Source organism: Tribolium castaneum, chromosome 3 (genome assembly GCF_031307605.1).
Source record: "Tribolium castaneum strain GA2 chromosome 3, icTriCast1.1, whole genome shotgun sequence".
Taxonomy (NCBI): domain Eukaryota; kingdom Metazoa; phylum Arthropoda; class Insecta; order Coleoptera; family Tenebrionidae; genus Tribolium; species Tribolium castaneum.
In genome coordinates this window covers 24,752,729-24,775,536 of record NC_087396.1, presented here as the reverse complement: position 1 = coordinate 24,775,536, position 22,808 = coordinate 24,752,729, and the positions used below count along the sequence as shown (strand labels likewise).

The 22,808-nt window shown below is 31.6% G+C and overlaps 2 protein-coding genes across 5 annotated transcripts; one reads left to right on the top strand and one right to left on the bottom strand.

Annotated features, from left to right (window-relative positions):
• Nucleotides 1-491: 491 nt before the first annotated feature.
• Nucleotides 492-1,387, bottom strand: LOC107398143 (small ribosomal subunit protein mS31-like). The gene is made up of 2 exons (XM_064355459.1): nt 945-1,387; nt 492-899 (listed from the first exon to the last, which is right to left on the bottom strand). The coding sequence occupies exons 1-2, from the start codon at nt 1,000-1,002 to the stop codon at nt 601-603; spliced, it is 357 nt and encodes a 118-aa protein (XP_064211529.1). The 5' UTR covers nt 1,003-1,387; the 3' UTR covers nt 492-600.
• Nucleotides 1,388-1,458: 71 nt separating this feature from the next.
• On the top strand, nt 1,459-22,715 carry LOC103313998 (uncharacterized). Of its 4 annotated transcripts, XR_010333349.1 has the most exons (8): nt 1,459-5,635; nt 5,692-6,844; nt 7,023-7,331; nt 7,480-7,903; nt 10,999-22,110; nt 22,162-22,218; nt 22,315-22,521; nt 22,576-22,715. XR_010333349.1 is itself a non-coding variant. In XM_064355453.1 (4 exons), the coding sequence occupies exons 3-4, from the start codon at nt 7,058-7,060 to the stop codon at nt 11,044-11,046; spliced, it is 894 nt and encodes a 297-aa protein (XP_064211523.1). In that variant the 5' UTR covers nt 2,891-5,635; nt 5,692-6,844; nt 7,023-7,057; the 3' UTR covers nt 11,047-14,733. The 4 variants fall into 4 exon arrangements, 3 of the variants coding, with proteins under 3 accessions (XP_064211523.1, XP_064211525.1, XP_064211524.1); XM_064355453.1 differs by lacking the exons at nt 22,162-22,218; nt 22,315-22,521; nt 22,576-22,715 and having other exon boundaries at nt 2,891-5,635; nt 7,023-7,903; nt 10,999-14,733; XM_064355455.1 differs by lacking the exons at nt 10,999-22,110; nt 22,162-22,218; nt 22,315-22,521; nt 22,576-22,715 and adding an exon at nt 8,342-8,703 and having other exon boundaries at nt 2,892-5,635; nt 7,023-7,903.
• Nucleotides 22,716-22,808: the final 93 nt, after the last annotated feature.

Below are 22,808 nucleotides of genomic sequence, written 5' to 3'. Positions count from 1 at the left end.
TACATTTCTCTTAAATTAGTTTGTATGTTACTATCGTCTTAAGTTAACCAAAGGCATTGTTTTTGTTTTTTAAATAAAAGTTTGATGTGTCGGGTTTGTATCGAATTTATATTCATTATTTTCACACCAACGATCGAACAGTAAGTAATTCATTCGCATTTATTAACAGGTCGAAATTTAGTCACCTTGCCAAAACGTTTAGATTGGAACGAACAATTCGAGAAGTTTATTAAAAATTTGGACTCCCAAAAACCAGTCATAATTTGTGGGGATATGAACGTGGCACACAAAGAGATTGACTTGGCTAATCCCAAAACCAACACCAATAGTGCTGGGTTTTCAGTGGAGGAACGTGACGGCATGACTGCTTTTCTTGGAAACGGTTATGTTGATATTTATCGCCACTTATATCCCGAGAAGGAAAAAGCTTACACTTTCTGGATCTACATGAGAAATGCCAGACCTAACAACGTTGGATGGTAAAATAATAATACTGTGCGATATCTAGTTTTAATATTAAATTTTTCAGGCGCTTGGATTATTTCTTAGTCTCCCAAAGATTTGTGGACAACGTTTGCGATAACATAATACATAGTGATGTTATGGGGTCAGACCATTGCCCCCTTTCACTCCACATCCAGATTTAAGTGTTTGGGCCAACTCTCTGTCTTGTAGTGCCCCAACTTCTTTCAATAATTGTTTCTTCTCTTCAAAATAGTTTTTGAACCACTCGATATGTTCCCGTTTGGCGTCAACTGTCAAGTATGGATTTTTCGAAAGTCCGACACAGACCAACTCCATGAAATGCCTCAAGGGCCCCTTTTGAGGACACCAAGGCTCTAAATACTTCTCAAGAAACACGTGCTCGGTAAAGTAAACTTTCTTTTCCTCATCAAGCCCTAAAATTATAAATATGACACGATACTTAACAAATTAGGCGCAACCTTGTTCGTTATCAATGGGAAATTTCCATATTTTCCCCTGTTCGGTCCACAAGATCATCTGTTGGAAATAATTGCTAGGAGGGTGAGTAACAGCCAGCTTTAAATCCCTCTGGTATAACTCGTTCCAAGTTTTGTTTTCAACGCCCTAAACACTAAATTAGACGCTTTGCCCTCTTCAGACGTCTTTAAAAGCTTCATCAATAATTCTGTCTCGGTTTGCTTCACATCTCCTCCCAACGTCTCTGCTACGTCCTTTACAACTCTGGTCATTTGTGTCTCTGCAACAAAATTGTTTTTGCAACAAACCAGAAGTTTTTAATTCTGTTCACCACTAAGTTTTTTCAAAACAGCATACTCAGATTGATTTCTTATAGAAACTTCTCTTATTTTTTTCTTTTTGAATTCAAATTGAAATATTCAAATATTTGATCTTCATGCGCCTTTTATACTTTGTTGACAACTTTATTGAAGAGGATGTTAATAATTACTTTTTCTGTTTGTGCTAATGCGACATTCTCGTTTCTATTTTTTCGACCAAACCCTGAGCCTCTCCGGGCAACGGTTCCGGCTACAGAGGCGATCAAAGTTTTTCACTAAAAAAATTCATAAAAAAAAAACTAAAAGTCGTAGAGCATTGCGGTTTGTTCGATTGAATTCTACGGCTCATTTTACATATTATATCGATTTTTCACAAGAATTAGAAATTTAAAATTTTTTGCCTAAATTTAGGGTGGCCATTTGTCTTAGTGAAAAATTTTATTCATTAAAAAAATTCATAACTCGAATAAAAGTCGTAGAGCAGTGCGGTTTGTTCCGTTGGATTCAGCGGCTTTTTTTCTCTATTATACTAATTTTTCACGCAATTTAAAATTTTCAATTTTTTTGCTCAAATTTCACCTTCAAAGAGGTGAAAAAAAATATTTTTTTTAAACTCACTCCAGTAGATTTTTATGGACTCTACATGTCTTAACAACCCACAAAAGTTGTTAGAAGTCCACAAAAAGTCCATATGTTCGATTTTTTGATGTTTGATTTTTTCAATTTTCGTCGCAGTTTTTGTCGATTTTGGGTACCCGGAACATTTCTCGAGCAATAGCTCCGGAACTATTCGAGATAACCCCATGAAGTGTAGCATCGTTGGAAAGCCCTTTTAATGATCTATCATTTGCAAAAAAGATTATTGTTGTCCGACTTATAGTTTTCGAGAGAATGCAAATAAAAGCGAAAATTAGATCATATACTCAAAAATTCATAACTAAAAAACTATTAGGAATTTGGCAATTTTCTTGATGCCAATCGATTCCCCGGATTATTTTGCATAGGTATGGATCAAAATAGTTCCACTTTTTAGAATAGTTTAGCCGTAAATGAGAAAATAAAAAAAATAAAAAAAATTTTACACCCCCCCGTTAGAAATTTTTAAAAATTTTTAAAGTGTCTCAAAATCAAATGAAACCGATTCTATCTTATAGATTTTGATGTGCTCTTTCCGATCTAAAAAAGCGTTTTCTTCTAGCTTTTTTAATTTGGGCGTAATCGGCGTTTGAAAATTGAAAATTTTTTTGGCGAGAAATCGCTTTGAGTCCTATGCCATTTTGTAGAGTTTTTTATTCCGGTTATTCTCCATTTTTCCGTTTCTCGATAACTCTAATAGTTTCGCCGTAATTTTTTTTTCACCTCTTTGAAGGTAAGTGTATTACTCAGGAAATTTTAGCAAAAAAACTGAAAATTTTAAATCTCGTGAAAAGTTGGTATAACACAGAAAATGAGCCGCTGAATTCAATGGAACAAACCGCATTGCTCTACGACTTTTAGTTTTCGAGTTATGAATTTTTTTGTTGAATAAAACTTTTCACAAAAAATTTTAAATTTTTAATTTTTGTGAAAAATTGATATAATATGTAGAATGAGCTGTAGAATTCAATGGAACAAACCGCAATGCTCTACAACTTTTAGTTTTTTTTTTTTGAATTTTTTTAATGAAAATCCAAATCTGCCAGAATCAGATCACTACGACTAACCGTTCAGAAGATATCGGCAAAAATAGAGAAAACTTTACAAATTGATTCAACTAAATTTTTATCATTGACAAGCAATTTTTTGGAGTTATTTTCTTATGATTAAGTGTTTCTAACGTAGAATGACCGGCGGAATCTAAATCTGCAAGAATCGGATCACTACGACTAACCTTTCAGAAGATATCGGGAAAAATATAGAAAACTTTACAAATTGATTCAACAAAATTTTCATCATTGACAAGCAATTTTTTGGAGTTATTTTCTTATGATTAAGTGTTTCTAACGTAGAATGACCGGCGGAATCTAAATCTGCAAGAATCGGATCACTACGACTAACCTTTCAGAAGATATCGGGAAAAATATAGAAAACTTTACAAATTGATTCAACAAAATTTTCATCATTGACAAGCAATTTTTTGGAGTTATTTTCTTATGATTAAGTGTTTCTAACGTAGAATGACCGGCGGAATCTAAATCTGCAAGAATCGGATCACTACGACTAACCTTTCAGAAGATATCGGGAAAAATATAGAAAACTTTACAAATTGATTCAACAAAATTTTCATCATTGACAAGCAATTTTTTGGAGTTATTTTCTTATGATTAAGTGTAAGATGATGAAGATGATGGTTGTGGTGTTTCTTGTCGTTTCTCACGTATGTTTTCGTTTATATACTGCATTCGTTTTGGATTAACAATAAACGCACGTGGTACGTTGATTTTAGATAAAATTTGTGAAAAATTTTTCCAACCAGTCGGTTCAGCAGACAGTCTACTACTACTAGTACCACTTTTCATAAGGTCAATGATTATAATTAATTATATTTGAATCAGGAATTGTTTTACCGTCGTAAATAACGTTACCAACTTCGTTCCATGCAACACCATTGCTTGTTATATAATCAACTAAAACACTAGCCTTAGCTTGTAAAGTTTTCGGTAACGATTTTAGAAAATTTTTGTTAAGATGATCGGCTGCTATTAACTTATTATTTTCAACATCAACATTTTCTTTTTCACCTGTTTCAATCATTGGTATTGTTACAGGTTCACGAAATCGATTTATCACTTTTAAATATCTTTGAAGAACTTGATTGTACAACGTCCATTTCTCGTTGTCGTCAATGTGTTTCAGTTCTATAATTCTTCACATTTCACGATCCAAATCATTTATGATGTTTGGTTGATTGCTGGTACCACTTTGCATACGTTCAAATACACCTGGATCAACCATTATCATTTTCTTAGCATGCTCCATTATCGTTATTTACGAAATAAATGACCCAATACACCCGATATTATTGGCGCTAACAATAACGGTAAGAAGGCACCACCTTTTTGAACAATCAACTTTTTCTTTTGCTGAACAGACAATTTTCGATTAACTAAATCCCTCAACACTTTTTTATGTTTTTTTAGTTTACTTTTTTGTACGATTCAATGGAACTTTACCCAACAAAGTATTATGAGCGCATTCACAAATACAATGAACCAGATTTTTGTCCGCTGTATTTAAAATTGATTTACGATATTCAGGTGTTGTTTTATGTAAGAATTTTAAAAGATCAGCGTTTCTTGCTAACGTTCGCGACATCTCAAATACAACTGAGAAATGAATAACACGTTTTTTAAATTTATACTTTTTTCATACGTCTCTTAGGTATATATGCAAAAGTAGGTGATTCATCGGGTAAAATGTTTGTACGAATACGATAATCATCGGACGTATCCTGTTTTAAATCGATTAACAAATATCCATGCGGTTTCATAGTCGCATCCTTATAAGCTTCTTGAAGAAATTTTGTATTTTCTGGAAAAATCTGTCGGGCTAAAAAATTGACTTGAGCCTTGTCACGGGGGTTTTTGAAATATATAATGTAGTTTGCATTCAGTGAAATGTCTCTCTGTCCTTTGCCTTGGTGGAACAGATTTTGCGTAATATAAAAAACACTAAGATTTCGATGATGGCTACCTTTTGTAAATATATCCACAACACCACCATTTGTTTCACGCATTAAATCATCCAAAATTATTAACGTCGGCTTTAAACCATCAAATTCAGTCATATCAGGCATACCTTGACGATACTCGATTCTTAAATTACTAACAATATCATTTTTTTCATATAACGGTTGCCATTCATCATAATACTATATCACACGATCAAAACTTGTATCACACATTGATTTCAAATGATTTAAGAACTGCGTTATAAAATGTGTTTTTCCACAACCTGAAGGGCAGTGACAATAGCCGTGAACGGTGCTTTAAAACTAAAAATGTTTCCGTACTTCAATGTTTATATACATTACGTATATATAGAAGGTCTTCACGGATCAATTTAAGTACATTTATTTATATTTTTTTTATTTAAATTTCGTACCGATGTTTGAAAAGCATCCCAAACGATATAGCGACAAAAGGATTATAGGATTTGCAGCGACAATTAGTAACCTAGACAGTCGTCTGTCTGGCTGTTTTGATGAAAGAAAAGATGATTCACCGAACCATTAGAAATCTTTCTCTCAAATTTCATCCCCTACCAACATCACCACCACCACCACCACTACCACCTTCAAACCCTTTTTTCCTCATTTTCAAAGCTGACTTTCGGCGACACAAGTACCTATACATTTTTACGTGCCAAGTGTTAAATTGTGTGACAAATGTTTGGTAAGTTAATAAATAAATACAAGTCTATTTTCGCAATATGAATTTATTATTATTAGATGGACAATGTGTAATCCTGTACTCCAGAGGGGAGTACCGTCTAACATTTAGGCGGTTCACCACGTATAGAGCGTTACAGGAGGAGAATATCCTCTGCAAGTGGTGCGCCAGGCTAGAAGAAAAAGTCTGGTACAAACATATGCACATTTATAATGTAACACTCAAGTGTACGCGGTGTGAAACACCTATATTACCCCGGACACATATGGGGTGTCCTAGACGGATACATTTAGGGCGGGAAAAGGTACCCTATAATTCCCTTTTACGGAAAATTGTGTTCCCGGAATCGGACGATGACCAGTCTGAAGAAGAAAGCGGCGTCGAGGATGTAGAATGATTGTGTGGGCGATTCTTAAATATATGTTTATTTTTAATAACGTTTTTATTGAACCTCTAATAACAAGATAAAGCTGATGTGTGATTAATTTTCCGTTAATTTGTAACTAATTTTGATATATTTTAATTTTTTATTGAAACCTAGGTGTAATTCCCCGCTTAGCGACACATTCAAATTTACCGCTAAAAAAAAAGTGATTTCGAAATTGAACACTAGATGGCGCAGAGATCTGTCACATTTAAATTTCCCGCTGAAAAACTTAAACACCAGAGGGCGCCGAGATCTGTCACATTTAAATTTCCCGCTAAAATGTTTGAACACCAGAGGGCGCCAGAAAAAGTTGATGATCCAATTAATTCGTCATTAATTAATTATCGAAGGTCAATTAAAAGAGAAAGTTTGATATCAAATTTCAATTAAATTAATCGGTCGTTATCAATTTAATTGTCATTAATTATCAATTAATATGTCATTAATTCACTAATTAATTTTTAAATGGGTCCCCCTTTCTACTTTTGGAGTTCACCATTTCCGGTTCCGATGTGGTTGGCTTGGGCGTCGCTGGTATCGGTGAGGTCAATTCCGCCGGAGGCGGAATTCTGATGAGCGGAACTCTTTTTGGTTTTCGGATTTTCGTCCGATCCCCGATGGCATCAAAAGTGCGCTTTGTAGGCACAGTTTTGTGAGGGAGTTTTGGCCTGGACCTCACTTTGAAAATGGTTTGGTTCGTTTTGAGAAAAACGCTTTTTCACGCAAGGTGGAGCGCACAACTAGCACAAGTACAAGTCGCAAAGGGTTGTCGCTAATCTGAACAGGTAAAGGTTTAAAACTTTGACTGCTCGATCGAGACTTCGAAAATTTAATTTACTTTTTTCTTCTTTAAACGTGGGGAATGTTGATTTTTTGCACAGTTGGCAACATTACCCTCTCCTCCTCTACTTGTCTTTGACAGATTGACATTTATTGTAATTCTTCACAATTGTGTTATTTCAGTGAAATTGGCATGGTTGGACGTATTACGGTAAATAATGTCCGACTCAGAAACGACCCCCAGCGATTGTAACAGCCCCCAAATTCAAGAACTGAACAACTTGCGGCACCTCCTCAAATTACAACGCGACAGGTACACCCATCTCCAAATACTATACCAAGCTGTGGCCGATTTTATATCCACTGCTGGTGCCTTGAACCCTGAACTTGCAACCAAAGTGGAAAATATTTTACATGAGCAAAGTTGCCAGCAAGTTGATGTGTTAGACAATGAATACACACAGTTACTAGGATTACGATCTTCAGGAAACAGTGAGTTAAGCTTTAACGAAGGTCGCACTCTCAGAAAAGAAATAGGGCTCATTTTGGAGCACAAATACAAGAAAGTTTGTGACGAGTTTTTGAAAGCAACTTCGCAGAATGTGAACTCAGTGGATGGTCGTGACGGTTGTGATTTCAGTGTCAGGCCTGAAGATAACACGTTGGTGGTGTTGAAGAAAAAACTGGAGGAGCAACAGCAAAAGTATTTAGAAAATGAATTAACTAAAGAGAAGATTTTGGAAGATATTGCTAAACTACGACTGGAAAAATTACCAAAAGTGTGTGATGAAAAAATAAAAGAATGTCAAATAAGGGCCCAAGTGGGCGAACTAAGAACGAAACTTGCGTGCGAGACTTCCAGAATTGACGTATTTATGGAGAGAAGCAACTCGTTGAAAGCCTACAAGGAGCTGCTAAAGGATATAAAGGAGCAACAACTTGAATGTGAGAGCGAGATTAAACACTTGCAAAAGATGAGGGAGAAGTACAAACAAGTGGCCTGCAAGCAGTTTGATCAGATTTTGAAGTCCTACGTGGAATACAAAGCCGCGCTTTCAAGAAAGGTAAATGATCTATAAAGCTTATTATAAATAACTAACTATTTTTATATTATATTTCTAACACTTTTGCTACATTTTTATTTAAACAAAATACAAAATTGTAATACTAGAAAAACGTCAGAAGTCACAGTGATTTTTTGCAAGCAAAACAAAACAGGCACACAATTCTTTACAAAACCATTTTCTATTCATTAGTTAGCCTTTGTGATTAAGAATAGTACACGCAAAGTCTCGTCGATATTTCCCTAATCTTATGCTTAAGAGTAATACCGATTATAATACATGGAAATGATTATTTAAACAGATGCAGTAATTAACATTAATACACACAAGTATCTTATATTACATAGAACACATTTGTAGATTAAACAAAGTTGACTTATTAGAAGCCCTTTCATATTAAAGGTCTGATCATAGATCAAAATTGTTTTTTTGTTTTAGGGTGAACTACAGGCCGAGTCTGCTAAAAGTATATTTTTACTGTAGTTAAAAAATAATCACACAGAACTCACTACTGAGCGTTTGCTACTAAATTTTTTTTCTATGTTTTTATAATTATTACTGAAAAAATAGGTTTTTTATAATTTCTATTAATATTCTTAAAGAAACGTTTTTTTGTGCAAAAAAGACCTAAAAATAAGCTTATTCGTTGTATAGCTCACAATTAATTTTAATTTGCGATTAATTTGACTTTTGGTCAATTAAATGTTAACTTAATTCGTTAGTCAATTAATTTTTAGGGTTCATTGTGAGCTACATAAGGAATAAGCTTTGAAAAAGGTTTAATAAAAACCGAAACGTCAGCTAAAGTGGTAAATTTATTTACACCCAGTTCATTGCCCGTAACAACTTTAATAAGTTATAAGGAATAAACTTAATTTTTTATGGGGTTAGTAATATTTTTTTTAAATATTTTTTGGACAAGACATTTAAGTTTTAAGTATGCTGAGAACGTATGAAAAAATATCGTAACTTTCTGAGGGCCTTAGCTGTAACAATACATAGAAATATGAAAAAAAATCCGTGTCTTTTAAAACGAAAATGGAAAAAAAATCTTTTCATTTAATTTTGTTATTAAAAAATACGATAGCGAAGACACAAGCTTAAAGTTCGTGGACTGTCGTTAAGTTTTTTCAATTTTTTTTTGTTGGAATATTTTAATAATTTTAATTTAAAAACACGTTGCTATAGAAAACATATTTTAAAATAGTGGTAATAATCTAGGATTCAGGTATTAAAAAGAAGGCTTAAAATGTTACCAACAAAAAACCTGTTAAAATTGGTTACAAATATTTAATCCAATTGTAAAAGAATATTTTATTTATTATTTTTCTTAAAAACTCTGTCCTTATTCCATGTTCAGTCTGTTAAAAAAATATTTTTTTCAAAAACTAAATGAAGTATTTAACACCAAATATGAAAATACAGTAAAAATCTACTCTTAAATTGTTATTAAATTATTGTTAAAGGAAAATAACAAACAAAATGTTTGGATTTCGGTCCTAAATAGTTGAATTTTGTTTTTTGAGAAAACCCAACATTCAAATCTCGTGAAAATATTCCAATTATAAATCAAAAAGAATAAATTGTTTTATCTAATAAAAAAGACACTGTCCAAAATTATATTCAACACAGTTTTTTCTTTAAATGCTTTGAAATAGGTAATGTTGCAAAAATGTTTTATTATGAAAATGTTACGGTCTTACGGTATTTTTTTCAGTGTTTCCACGTATTTTTTTATTAAAAATAAAGCTTTAATTTCAACTGTGTAAAGGTAATTCAGAATCGTAAGTTCTTTTTTGGAAGATGTTAATTGTAATTTAAAAATAGACTTTTCATACGTAAATTGGGATTGAAATTTAAAATAACAAAATACTACAGAAAACAAAAGCTATATACTTGATTACCACTGCTTTTATTTATTACCTAATTTTAATTAAAAAATATTTAACAACTTCAACATTTTTTTCAACAGCTGAAAAGAGTAAAATATTAATTACAACTTATTCTTGTACTCTGAAATACAATTTGTAACTTCCGAATAAAAAAAAATGTTTTCCCAAACCAAAGTAACTAATCTGAACTTCAATTGACGTTATTTGAAGTTGAAAAGAGTGTAGTTAGAAAGAATCACTTTGTTTATAATTTTTGATGAAAAAAATTGCTTTCAAATTTCGAATATTCACTTCAAATAGTTCAAAAAAACTATTTTTTTTTTTGTGAACATTATCAGTCAATTTACAAAAACAATAGAGTTTCTTATGCTTCTAACTTCTCGGCTGCAGATCTCTAAAAAAATGTTAAAAGGCTAAAGCTCATACTTTTTACTTTTAAGCTAAACTAATTTTTTGTTTTATACTTTTTCCAATTTCTTTCAGAACAAAGAAAGTAGTATTTGAATATCAGAAACCATCTTCTGAACTACAATTAATACCTTCTAAAATACTGAAATTATCGGAAATTAATCTTTCAGAATTAATCATTCTCAACTACAATTGGAAAAGATGTAGTACCATTCATAACATAACACTATTGATTTAACCGTGATCACTGATCAGACCGTTATCATAAGAATTGGTTTATAACTTTATTATTATTAGTATTGTGGTAATATGACAAAATCAAGGACAAATTTAATAAAAAGTAGATGAAAAATGCATTCAATGCATTTCTACAACGTAATAGCCTCTCATGAGATCAAAGACAAAATTTAATAGATTAAAAAACACCTGGAAATAACATAACGGTTTCTGGAACGATTTAGCCTTAGATAAATTTAATCGCTGATTTGTTTGGTGTTAGGTTACGTTAAATCGTTCCGGAAACCAATAAAGCAATACATTGTAACGTTTATAAAAAAAAACTTAAATTCTTAATAAAATCATGCGCGAAATATTTGGGGAGGGGTAGAGGTCGAACGGTCAGTAGGTGTTGAGAGGTCCAGTTAAGAACATCTGCAACAATTACCTGTGACCTTAAATTAGTTATTTATTTGTTAAAAATCCAACACTTAGAACGATCAAGCAACTTTTGAGGGCGCACACCACCAAAGTAGATTCATAACTTTAGTTTTTCCGATCCCTAATACCCCATTTTAGGCCCTCAACCCCAGTATCATCCTAAAGTCCGACACGCCAATGTCGTAACCGATCAGAGGAAAATCCGAGGTCCTCAAAGTTTCTGTTATTTCGTATCCGAAGGGTTCCCCTACAGTCGATTAGAGGAGGACTCCCTTCATCAAATGGTGTGACCTTCGGGAACCTCGTAAACGGCCAAGGACTGGACGCAGATAAGTCCCAGATATCAGTTCTTCGCGATTTTCAATCTTTTCGTTATAATATATTATTCGAATTTCCTTTCTTAAAAAAAAAATTATTTCAATTTTCAAATTTTCCTTTTTAAATTTCAATTTTTATGCAACTATTAATAATTTTTTATAACTTATAATTTCAATTAATGTGAGCGAGCGAATTGGCCAATTCTAACGTAAAGATTCGTGTCAGTAGTTGATTTAACCATCAGGTCACAAGAGTAACTTTTAATATACGGAATTTTAATTGATTATTCAATAGTTTTCTTATCTCCTTCTCAGTTGGGAGCTTCGTTATCGATAACTGAGTGGCGCCCTTAAAAGGCTAGGTTAAAAGGAATCTTGAACTCGCTCTCGGGGTGTCGATCATAAAACTGTCGGCCCGACCGGCTTAGGGTGCTTCAAATTCTGTGGTTAAGCTGATGTCACAACAAAGAATGTATTTGTGATTTACAACATTACCTACATTGGTCTTACTTGATATTTGTATGCCCAAAGAAGATGTTCCCAATTTGAACAGTTTTATTTTAAATTTGAAGTGTTTATTTAATGAAAAAGAAAAAACGTTCTAAAATACTGGTAAATCACGATAAAAAGAAACTAATTCAAGGCGTTCTCTGGATTGTCAATTTTTCGGATTACTCAATTAGTTTAATAAATATAATTTTAATTTAAGATTCGATTAACATATAGTCGAATTAAAAGATTTGACTGTAGTTAGGAACGTAGGTGTTATGCAATGAAACATGCGTAAAAAAAGATTCATATATTTTCAAAAAAAAATCTAAATACTTTTTTAACTAACAGAAATTTCTATATTTCTATCTTCCATTGCCTTTGGATCTAGCCATTTTATAAAATGTCACTAAGCACAAACTCCACACAATAGCACAGCGAACTGTTAAACAGTAATTAAAAATTACCATAGTTTTGCACTTCTTATATTAGCAGATGCTTCCTCCTACCACTTTAGGGAGATTACATTACAATGTAGGGGGTTGGTGTTTTCTCTTTTGAATAGCAATAACTATACTTTCCCAAGAATGTAAATTTTATAAAAACGAATAACATATAATAACGAATAACACTCTTAAATACCTATGGTCACTGGTAGAGTAGACAATTAACAAAAAAATCTTTAGGTCAAAGAACTCAATTATGCAATTGCCATTCATCTTTTTTTACTTAATTTTAATTTTATTTTTTAATTACTAAAAAGTGTACTGTCAACAACAACAAGCAGAAATGTCAGTTGTTATTTACAAAAATAAAAAATTACGTTATAATTCAAAAACCAATTACGTCATTAATGTTGCTATACTGTCATAATCATAATATATATAGCATGCACACAACTGAGTCCTTTGAAAACTAAAACATTCCTTTTCAGCATATTATTTGTTATATTTAAAAAAAACAAAGTGTAAATTAGGTTTTTATTAAGAATAACAGTGTACACTGGCGAGCACTTTTGACATTTTACTGACATAATCGTGGGCAATACTACTCTAACCTTTTTGACAATGAAATGACAAATGTGTCCAAAATTTTTTGCTCGCTATTGTAGGTGTCATTTTTTGACGAAACAAAGTCGTGCGAATTTTTTTAATTCTATAATTATTATCATTATTATCAATTTTTACATTAATTTGTACAGAACACAATAGCTCCAAAGCGTTATAGTTTAGGAAATAGTCACGCAATACGAATTTACTGTTTTAAATTAAAGTTAGTAAACAAAGCCTAAAGTTAGTTAGGGTTTTGTTAGGTGCTTCTAGAAGTGACTTTTGATTTTTGAAAAAGAAAAACCAAAACCAATTCAATTTACGTTAACAATTTCTGGGTAATAGAAAATTAGCCTGGTGTGTGTTCACAAATAAAGTGCTTTCTAAATACCAGCCTTAGATAAAGAAATTATTAGATAAACAAGTTACCTATTATAATACCAATTATAAATAACGTGAAACCCTTAAATTATTATTAAGCGGATAATCCCTTTTCTGGTTACATGGTTTAACTTTCTCTGGGTTGGTTCTTAATCTCGACCAAATTCCTTTTTCAACGGAAACAAAAGTCATTATTGTTTCGATGAATAAGACTAACAAGAAAGTGAGATGTGACAAATCTAATCATTTTTAGCAGGTACCTACTTTTGGGTCTGTTACTCAGACCTAGACCCTCCGGTCCCATTGTAAATCTTTCTGCGGATTTGTCTAGTCAACTGCTATAAATCATCGCCCAAGGAATTTTGTGCTTCCAATGAATTAAAATTTTCGCAATATTAAGCTTATTTTTAATAACAGAAAAAAATTAAAAATACCAAGGTGTTTAAAATAACAATCTCTATCGCTTGGCCGGAGAGTTTTTTCATTTTGAAGTCTTGGTGTCTTAATACGTGTATTATTTCGAAATCGTGTTTATTTAAATAGCCATAATTTATTGAGCACTAGATTTTTTAAAATTTTCTAATGGCCATTTTGTAAATATCATTTCTAAGATACATTGAGTTTTGAAACGATGTTGATATCTTTTCAAATAACTTAATTACAGCCACAATTCTTTTACATTGAAAACGCCATAAGACGAATACGTTTAACCTAGCCTTAAGGCTCTAGACCCTCTGGGAGCTGGCGCATACGTTTTACGTGTAAACTGTTTTTAGCCGCAAATTTAGACTTGAAGAGTTTCTTGACATTTGCAGTGTTTCTTTATAAGTAAATGTAAGTCGAAGAGTCATTTTTGATTGAAATAAATGCCTAGATATTTTTTTATTAAATAAAATGTCTGTTTATGAAGTTGATACGAATTTTTGATAACGGTGCATTGTATTGAGAATTTAAAAAAAACATTTTATAGGAAATTTAAAAATACAGACCTGAGATATTTTAGATTTTTGTTAACTGTTCTTAATTGTTAGATATAATGCAAAAATTAAATTGTAAGTAGGCAACTTTTAATGCATCCTTCTTCGAATGCGTAGCTAGCTGGAAGAAGATTTATGACGGGTTTAGGACGCACCGCTGGAGGTAACCACCATTGGGGTGACCCACAAGATAATAATTTTATTGCATTTGTTCAAGACAGAGAAATGTATCGGCACAAATAGGAATTTTAGCGATTTCTCTAATAGTGGTATAAAATTAAAGCACATGATTTCGGAATTAACATTTTTTAACAAAATAATTAGGTACCTATAGATTTGCATTACGTTTTTTTTGTAGACACTGCTATCAACGTATCTTATGAGATTTTGAAATACGAGTAATCACGCTCGCTATTTTTTTGAATACTTTTAACAATAAAATTATTCCTGTTTTAAAAAAAATATAAAAAAGATGATTAAAACTTTGGTTGTACTTAGCTTCGTTCTGCACAGGTTTTGTGATAGAACTACTGAGCTCCCTCACCACGACAAGGTGTCAACCCACTGAGGAAGTTTTTTTTACTTTTATTGTTCATTCCGTTTTAGAACCCTTTCGTTGTTTTTTCCAAAAATTACGCATTATTTGTTTTCGACTTTTTCTTTTTTTTTGAAAAACTTAGTTTACTATTATTACCCATAATTTTAAATATACAAAGATTTCAACTATTTACAAGTGATATAATAAGAAATTAGGAAATACACTTACCAACCAGCAGTCGCAACAAATAATTAAATAAAAAGAAATAGATAAAATTGATATTCTGCAAAGTAACAAATTAAAAACTACAAATACCACTGTTTAAAAATTACCACTTATTACAAAACACTGTTGGGCAAGAAAGTGACCAGCACTCTGCAAAGACTCAAAGAGTAAAGAAGTTGTAGAACTATATGTTTTGATTATATATAAGTACCAACCACCACCCTAAACCCTCCACTAAATACAAGTCTTATGACTCATGAGCTTATGAAAAACTTTCTAAACTTTTTAATAAACATTTTTGTTTACATGTAATTTCAGTTTCAGGTACCCGATCTTTAGCAATGTTTACTTATATTTTAAAGAAATACACAAAATTTATATAACGTAAGAGTAACGCAGCTATATCTTCGCAAGCTAGTTATAGAAAAATTGTATAAATTTAATAAAAAAACGAGAAATAATTCCTAAATTCTAAAATAATACATAATTATAAAAGTATCATTTATTTTACTAGGCGTAACGTAAACAAATTATATCCCTAAGACTGGATCTTACAATCTCTCGATACGTTATTTGTACTATAATTATTACTGGGTATAGTTACAATAAATTTTTACAACAATGTATTTTTCAGAATTTATTACCTGGATAAAATTATCAGACGAAAAAGCGGGTTTAAAGAAGTTTTCATCATTTTAATGAGATATTCCTAGTAACTTTTTTAAAGTTAAACTGTTTTCTGAAAGAACAATAATGTTTCACCAATTAATTTTTTTATTTTATATTTTTTCAATGCAAGTGATCCAATTAGAAATGCACATGACACATAATATAGCGAACAGAATTCGGTTAATTAAAACATAAAACCCAATAAATAAATGGTGTAATGGTGTATTATTTTTTACAAAACTATGCTAGTATTTTATTATTCTTTAGTATCAAATTTTTTTAACAAAATAAAAAACGTATTTTTCACTGTATGTTGCTTGAATCTCTGAAATAAGAGAAACTATCGTGGGCGATAGTGGAATTCAGTTTGTTTACATTATTTGCATTTTATGAGAAGGGACAAGACACCCCGAGGCGAAGGTCGGATGCCTATCCGATGATTGACAACTGTCACTGAAAACAGGTCTAAAAAAAGTATGCAACTTGTAGTACACCAATTCTCAACAATCGCTTCGGTACCCTGAAGCGATTCTGAATTCTGGGAATACCCGAAGGTGTTATAATCATAACAAACACGCGTTATTTAAGTTATTATTCAAAGATTATTTAAAAATTGATACCTATTTGGTGATATAAACAATAAACAAAAACATACAAGTATAAAAATTACAATTTTAATAAAAAAAAACATCAAAATTAAGCAACATATAGGCTGACCCAGGGATTGGAAAACTCCGTTTTTGACTCTTAAATAATTGAGAAATAAATAGTAAAAATTACTTCCAAATATACAGAGTGTTTCCGAAATGAGCTACAATATAAACTTATGTTTTTTTTTAAATGAAACCCTAAATTTTGGTGCATTTGCATTAATAATTTTTTAACTTTAATAATAATTTTGATCTAAACTTGCATTGGTCGATTCTGTTTAGTTTTTAAAATAATTTATTTTTTTTGACGAAAACACGTTATTTTTAAATGTATTTCACAAAAACTAATAATCCTAGAAAATTTAGACTTTCACCATTTTAAATGTTAAAGTTTAATTTTTGGCAAAACTTTGAAAAATGGGTGAGCTCTCTTGAAAAAAAATCTGCGTTCATATATATTATGATCTTTTGGTCTGTTTCAGCGAAATTACGCAATTACTATAAAAAAAATACTTTCGAAAAATGTAACAGAAACCTAAATCATAGAAGACAAAAACAGTGACGCTAAAACTATGGAATAATTCTATTAAAACTATAATTTATTTTGTTGTGGATAAAATGCTCGAACAGATATTTTTTAAAAGTAAGCCATTCCCAATATTATTATTTCGATTTTTTTTAAATAAAAACCCCTAATTTTTTTAGACGCATCCATGTAGTATCTGATGTATCATGGCTCAAAAAATTAAATGCTACATCATAATATTTCCACAATAAAAATATAAAAAAAATATTTAACAAAAAAAATACAATTTTTACATAGCCATCCTCCAACCTCTTCACAATGATAATCATGTAAACAAAATTTTCTTGTACTTCAGTCCAGAAAAGTTTGTAATAATGTACATTTATAAACAACTTCCGGACTAATATTTTTTGAATCTTTTAAATTGATTGTCAATTAAGAGAAAAACTAAAGGATTGGTTGCACTTTTGCATCAAACAAATATCAAACTATTTTGACTACAAAAAATTCTTAAGAAACATTAGGCTAATATGTTTCAATTTATTCCCACTTTCTTGTGATACTACTAACGAACATAATGACCAAATGTAATAATTTCTGCTTGTTAAGTAACTTTTATTTTATTTTAATTTAAATTCAGATATCCATAAGAATAACATTAAAGTTATTATTAGCTGAAAATTTTATTTAATGTTTAAGGTTAAATATATTTTGAGTAATTAGTAAAAGATGGCTTCATTTTTTAAATTGTATGTCCTTTCACTATGAACTTCTTTCTTTTCAGTGGTGAAGATCCTACTTTTCTAGGATTCCTAGTTTTTATAAAATATTTTTTTAAAGCGTGTAAAACATCAGTGTTCCAAAAATGCAAAAAATAGGGTGTTCCATTTAAAAAAAGTATTGTAGCTAATTTCGAAAACAGCCTGTATCTGCTCTTGAGAATAATTTTAAGTGAATCAGGGGGTCAGTATCTTCCAGTTTTTCTAAAAAACAAGATTAATATTTAATTTTTATATTGTGGCACATCCAAGTAACAATTTGGATGCTGTTTAAAAACCACCTACGGTTTTGTAAAAGTTTTATGAAGGTAGTTTGTAGTTAAGTTGCTGTAAAATAATCTTGTCTACAGGTATTGTCAGCCAATTCTTCTCATCAAGGAATATTAAAATCATAAATTCTTAAGATAGTTTAACAAAAGTTTTATAACATTCTTATAATTTCCTTGTAGTCATGTTTAAAACTTTTTACTTCAGGACAATTTTATTTGGTCAATAGAGGTAATAAAACCATAATTACTTCTTAAGTGTTTATTTAATCAAAATACAGGGTGCTCAATAACTGGCGCACCAACTCAGTGGTACGTTGTTGAGAAGCATGTGTAGATCACAGGAAAAATCTTGAAAAAATTCCTAAAGTCATATTTTAAAAAAATCTGGAGCTACAAACTTATTTTGTTAACTTTTTCAGTTTTCATTATTTTTTAATGTTTTTATGTTTCACACTAAGTAATCGTTTCCCAACACAACGATGAATAACTATTTTTAAATTTCCCATCAGACTTTAGCAGTTTTTTTAATTTAAAAAAATTATAATTTATCAAAAAAATCACAGTTTGTAGATGTGCCAACACTGGAAATTATTTCCTAGGAAACCGTTTCAAAAATAATTTATTTTTATTGTTGATAAAATTCTTTTGCGATCACGACTGTTAGACAACGTTGCCACATATCATTTATTTAAATTTCGTTATTTATCAATAACTTTAATGCAAAGATTTTTTTTACTATATTTACCTTTTTATGTGAGCAACTCTTTACCACACTCCATTGAGTTGGTGCGCCGGTTTTTGAGCACCCGGTATAAATCAAACAGTTACCTTTAAAATTAAAACTTAAACCAGCTCTGCTTTGAACACAGTTAAAATTTCTGACGGGAAACATTTAACCAGACTTATAATTTATAATAGAATCATCTTAAAACTAAGTTGTTTTTTAAAGGTTCTGTCTAGAAGTTTTTTTTATCTGAATAAATAATATGTCTTATAGCGGTTTTTATAAAAATTATTTACACTTAGCTAAAACTTATTTACTTACTTTTATTGAGAGTTAATTTTCTTCTAAATAATTTTACACTGATCATGTAGTTTTATGAATTCAGCAGACATATTTTACTGCTATTTGACTTAAAATTGAAAAATATGCACTTTTTAAACATTAAAGAAATGGTAGTAATTTTTGTTTTTTGCTTTTGTCAGCAGTAAAACTTAGGATATCACTCAAAAAATCTACTAGAATCAATTTAAAGAATGAACGCACATTTTTTTGCGTTTAACGAACAAACCCTTCCTACGATTTTAATGAAAACACAAATCAACATTAAGCAACACCTAGTAAGTATTTTAAAGAAAAAATAACTCGTGGTTATCAAATTTGAAAAAAAATCGACTTGGCAACACAAAAAAACTCACCAAATTTGATGTTATGGTTTGTCTGAAGCAGCATTGGTAATTTTTTACTTTAACTACTTCTGGATTTTCAAGCTGAAACTTACGCCAAACTATTCCTCTGAGTGCCCTGATGACCGTACACTATGAATTTTCTTGTGCAAATTGAAAATAACATTAGAAAAATAATTTTTATTTTCACTCACTTTTCACTTGAATCGCCATTTTTGTTGATTTTAAGGGATACAACGTTTGCCACCACGGTGTGCATGCGTTGCGTGTGCTTATTTCTGATTGGTTGTTATTGTTTAGCTTCAACAGGTAAGAATCGCACCTGCGTGTTTGTTATGATTATAACACCTTCGGGTATTCCCAGAATGAATTTAAATGACGTATTATACCTTTTTCATTAAAAAGTAGGTGTATTTTTTCATATTTTGCAATTTGAATTTATGTCACTGTGCTCTGATTGACGGAAGTGGGGATGCATTCCCGCATTTCCCTTCATGCAATTTACCAACAACACCGTGGTGTATATTTCCTTTTAGTTAGCTGGGGCGCAGCCCCAGCCTCCGGCCACGAATTGTACGGCGCCCTTTCTCTATAAAATACACTATTCCACGTGTCGAGTTCCACGGTTTCGAGTTTAATTGTTCGTGGGGTATGTTTATTTTTAGTTCGCTGGGGCGAAGCCCCAGCCTGTACCCTAAGACCTGTACGCGCTGTAGCTCCATAAAAATCACTATTCCACATTTCGAGTTCAACATTTTCGAGTTTAATCGTCCGTGGGGTATGTTTATTTTTAGTATTTTTACTTTAGCTACTTCTGGATTTTTGAAAATTTTTTTTTTGCATTTTGCTTTAAAAAGCCTCTAGATCAAAGATATGAACATGAAAGTTTGTGCAAATGCCCCGTTTTCGAAAAATTCGGCTTTGAATGACCTTGATCTAGACTTTTTAAATTTTATTAACACTCTAATAAATGGTATTAACCGTAAATGTAACTATAAATGAGGCAAGGCGCCTACAGATGATAGCCCGGAGGCTGGGGCTTTGCCCCAGCGACCTAAAAATAAATTTAGTTGAATCAATTTGTAAAGTTTTCTCTATTTTTGCCGATATCTTCTGAACGGTTAGTCGTAGCGATCTGATTCTTGCAGATCTGGATTCCGCCGGTCATTCTACGTTAGAAACACTTAATCATAAGAAAATAGCTCCAAAAAATTGCTTGTCAATGATGAAAATTTAGTTGAATAAATTTGTAAAGTTTTCTCTATTTTTGCCGATATCTTCTGAACGGTTAGTCGTAGCGATCTGATTCTTGCAGATCTGGATTCCGCCGGTCATTCTACGTTAGAAACACTTAATCATAAGAAAATAACTCCAAAAAATTGCTTGTCAATGATGAAAATTTAGTTGAATAAATTTGTAAAGTTTTCTCTATTTTTGCCGATATCTTCTGAACGGTTAGTCGTAGCGATCAGATTCTTGCAGATCTGGATTCCGCCGGTCATTCTACGTTAGAAACACTTAATCATAAGAAAATAACTCCAAAAAATTGCTTGTCAATGATGAAAATTTAGTTGAATAAATTTGTAAAGTTTTCTCTATTTTTCCCGATATCTTCTGAACGGTTAGTCGTAGCGTTCAGATTTTTGCAGATTTGGATTCCGCCGGTCATTCTACGTTAGAAACACTTAATCGTAAGAAAATAACTCCAAAAAATTGCTTGTCAATGTTGAAAATTTAGTTGAATCAATTTGTAAAGTTTTCTATATTTTTGCCGATATCTTCTGAACGGTTAGTCGTAGCGTTCAGATTTTTGCAGATTTGGATTCCGCCGGTCATTCTACGTTAGAAACACTTAATCATAAAAAAATAACTTCAAAAAATTGCTTGTCAATGTTGAAAATTTAGTTGAATCAATTTGTAAAGTTTTCTCTATTTTTGCCGATATCTTCTGAACGGTTAGCCGTAGCGTTCAGATTCTTGCAGTTTTGGATTCCGCCGGTCATTCTACGTTAGAAACACTTAATCGTAAGAAAATAACTCCAAAAAATTGCTTGTCAATGTTGAAAATTTAGTTGAATCAATTTGTAAAGTTTTCTATATTTTTGCCGATATCTTCTGAACGGTTAGTCGTAGCGTTCAGATTTTTGCAGATTTGGATTCCGCCGGTCATTCTACGTTAGAAACACTTAATCATAAGAAGATAACTCCAAAAAATTGCTTGTCAATGTTGAAAATTTAGTTGAATCAATTTGTAAAGTTTTCTCTATTTTTGCCGATATCTTCTGAACGGTTAGCCGTAGCGTTCAGATTCTTGCAGTTTTGGATTCCGCCGGTCATTCTACGTTAGAAACACTTAATCGTAAGAAAATAACTCCAAAAAATTGCTTGTCAATGTTGAAAATTTAGTTGAATCAATTTGTAAAGTTTTCTCTATTTTTGCCGATATCTTCTGAACGGTTAGCCGTAGCGTTCAGATTCTTGCAGTTTTGGATTCCGCCGGTCATTCTACGTTAGAAACACTTAATCGTAAGAAAATAACTCCAAAAAATTGCTTGTCAATGTTGAAAATTTAGTTGAATCAATTTGTAAAGTTTTCTATATTTTTGCCGATATCTTCTGAACGGTTAGTCGTAGCGTTCAGATTCTTGCAGTTTTGGATTCCGCCGGTCATTCTACGTTAGAAACACTTAATCATAAGAAAATAACTCCAAAAAATTGCTTCTCAATGATGAAAATTTAGTTGAATAAATTTGTAAAGTTTTCTCTATTTTTGCCGATATCTTCTGAACGGTTAGTCGTAGCGTTCAGATTCTTGCAGTTTTGGATTCCGCCGGTCATTCTACGTTAGAAACACTTAATCGTAAGAAAATAACTCCAAAAAATTGCTTGTCAATGTTGAAAATTTAGTTGAAAACCAGCTGAAGTTACAAACGGAACAGATGAAAAAAAAATTACAAAACGCAATAAAGCAGAAGTGAGTATATGTTGCCACCAAGTCTTTTTTGTTTTATGAAGTGTATTTTAGCCTGTAAGCGTTGAAAATGTCGAGGAAACTGTTGCACCTAAAGCATGGGAAAACAAGGTATTTATATTTTACTTGAAGTGAATTTTTGTGATAATTTCCACAAAAAAAGTGTGGTTCAGTTCTAAATATTTTACAATAATTTAACTTTTTTAGGCTACATCTTCCAAGAAGGAAAATACTAAAGTACCACCTGCTGAACCAGCTGAAGTTACAAACGGAACAGATGAAAAAAAAATTACAAAACGCAATAAAGCAGAAGTGAGTATATTGCCACCAAGTTTTAATTGTTTTACAAATTAAGATCTGTTCTAGCCCGTAAGTGCTGAAAGTAAGGAGGAACCTAAGGCAGAGAAAACTAAGGTATTTTATTTTTCACTTGTAATAGAATTTGAAGAATAACACAAAACTTTATAGGGTAAAACTGCCAAGAAGGCAGACAGTGGAAATAAAGAAGAAACCCAAGTGGAAGAAGCGAAAAAACCTCAAACACGCACAGGTCTTGCTACTAAGAGAGAGTTTGTACAAAGTACAAAGGGGCCTAAAAATTCGACAGTAACTAATTGGGAAAATATAAATTTCAAATGCACTACGAAATCCCCGAAAGGAAAAGCTCCCAACTTTCATATCACTACGTGGAATGTAGACGG

Excerpts from the sequence above, each read along its gene's own strand:
- LOC107398143 (XM_064355459.1), bottom strand. The coding sequence starts at position 1,002 with ATGATCTTGTGGACCGAACAGGGGAAAATATGGAAATTTCCCATTGAT. Across the intron at positions 900-944 it reads TCCCATTGATAACGAACAAG|GGCTTGATGAGGAAAAGAAA; the intron begins GTTGCGCCTAAT and ends TTATAATTTTAG.
- LOC103313998 (XM_064355453.1), top strand. The coding sequence starts at position 7,058 with ATGTCCGACTCAGAAACGACCCCCAGCGATTGTAACAGCCCCCAAATT. Across the intron at positions 7,904-10,998 it reads AAGCCGCGCTTTCAAGAAAG|GCCCTCAACCCCAGTATCAT; the intron begins GTAAATGATCTA and ends ACCCCATTTTAG.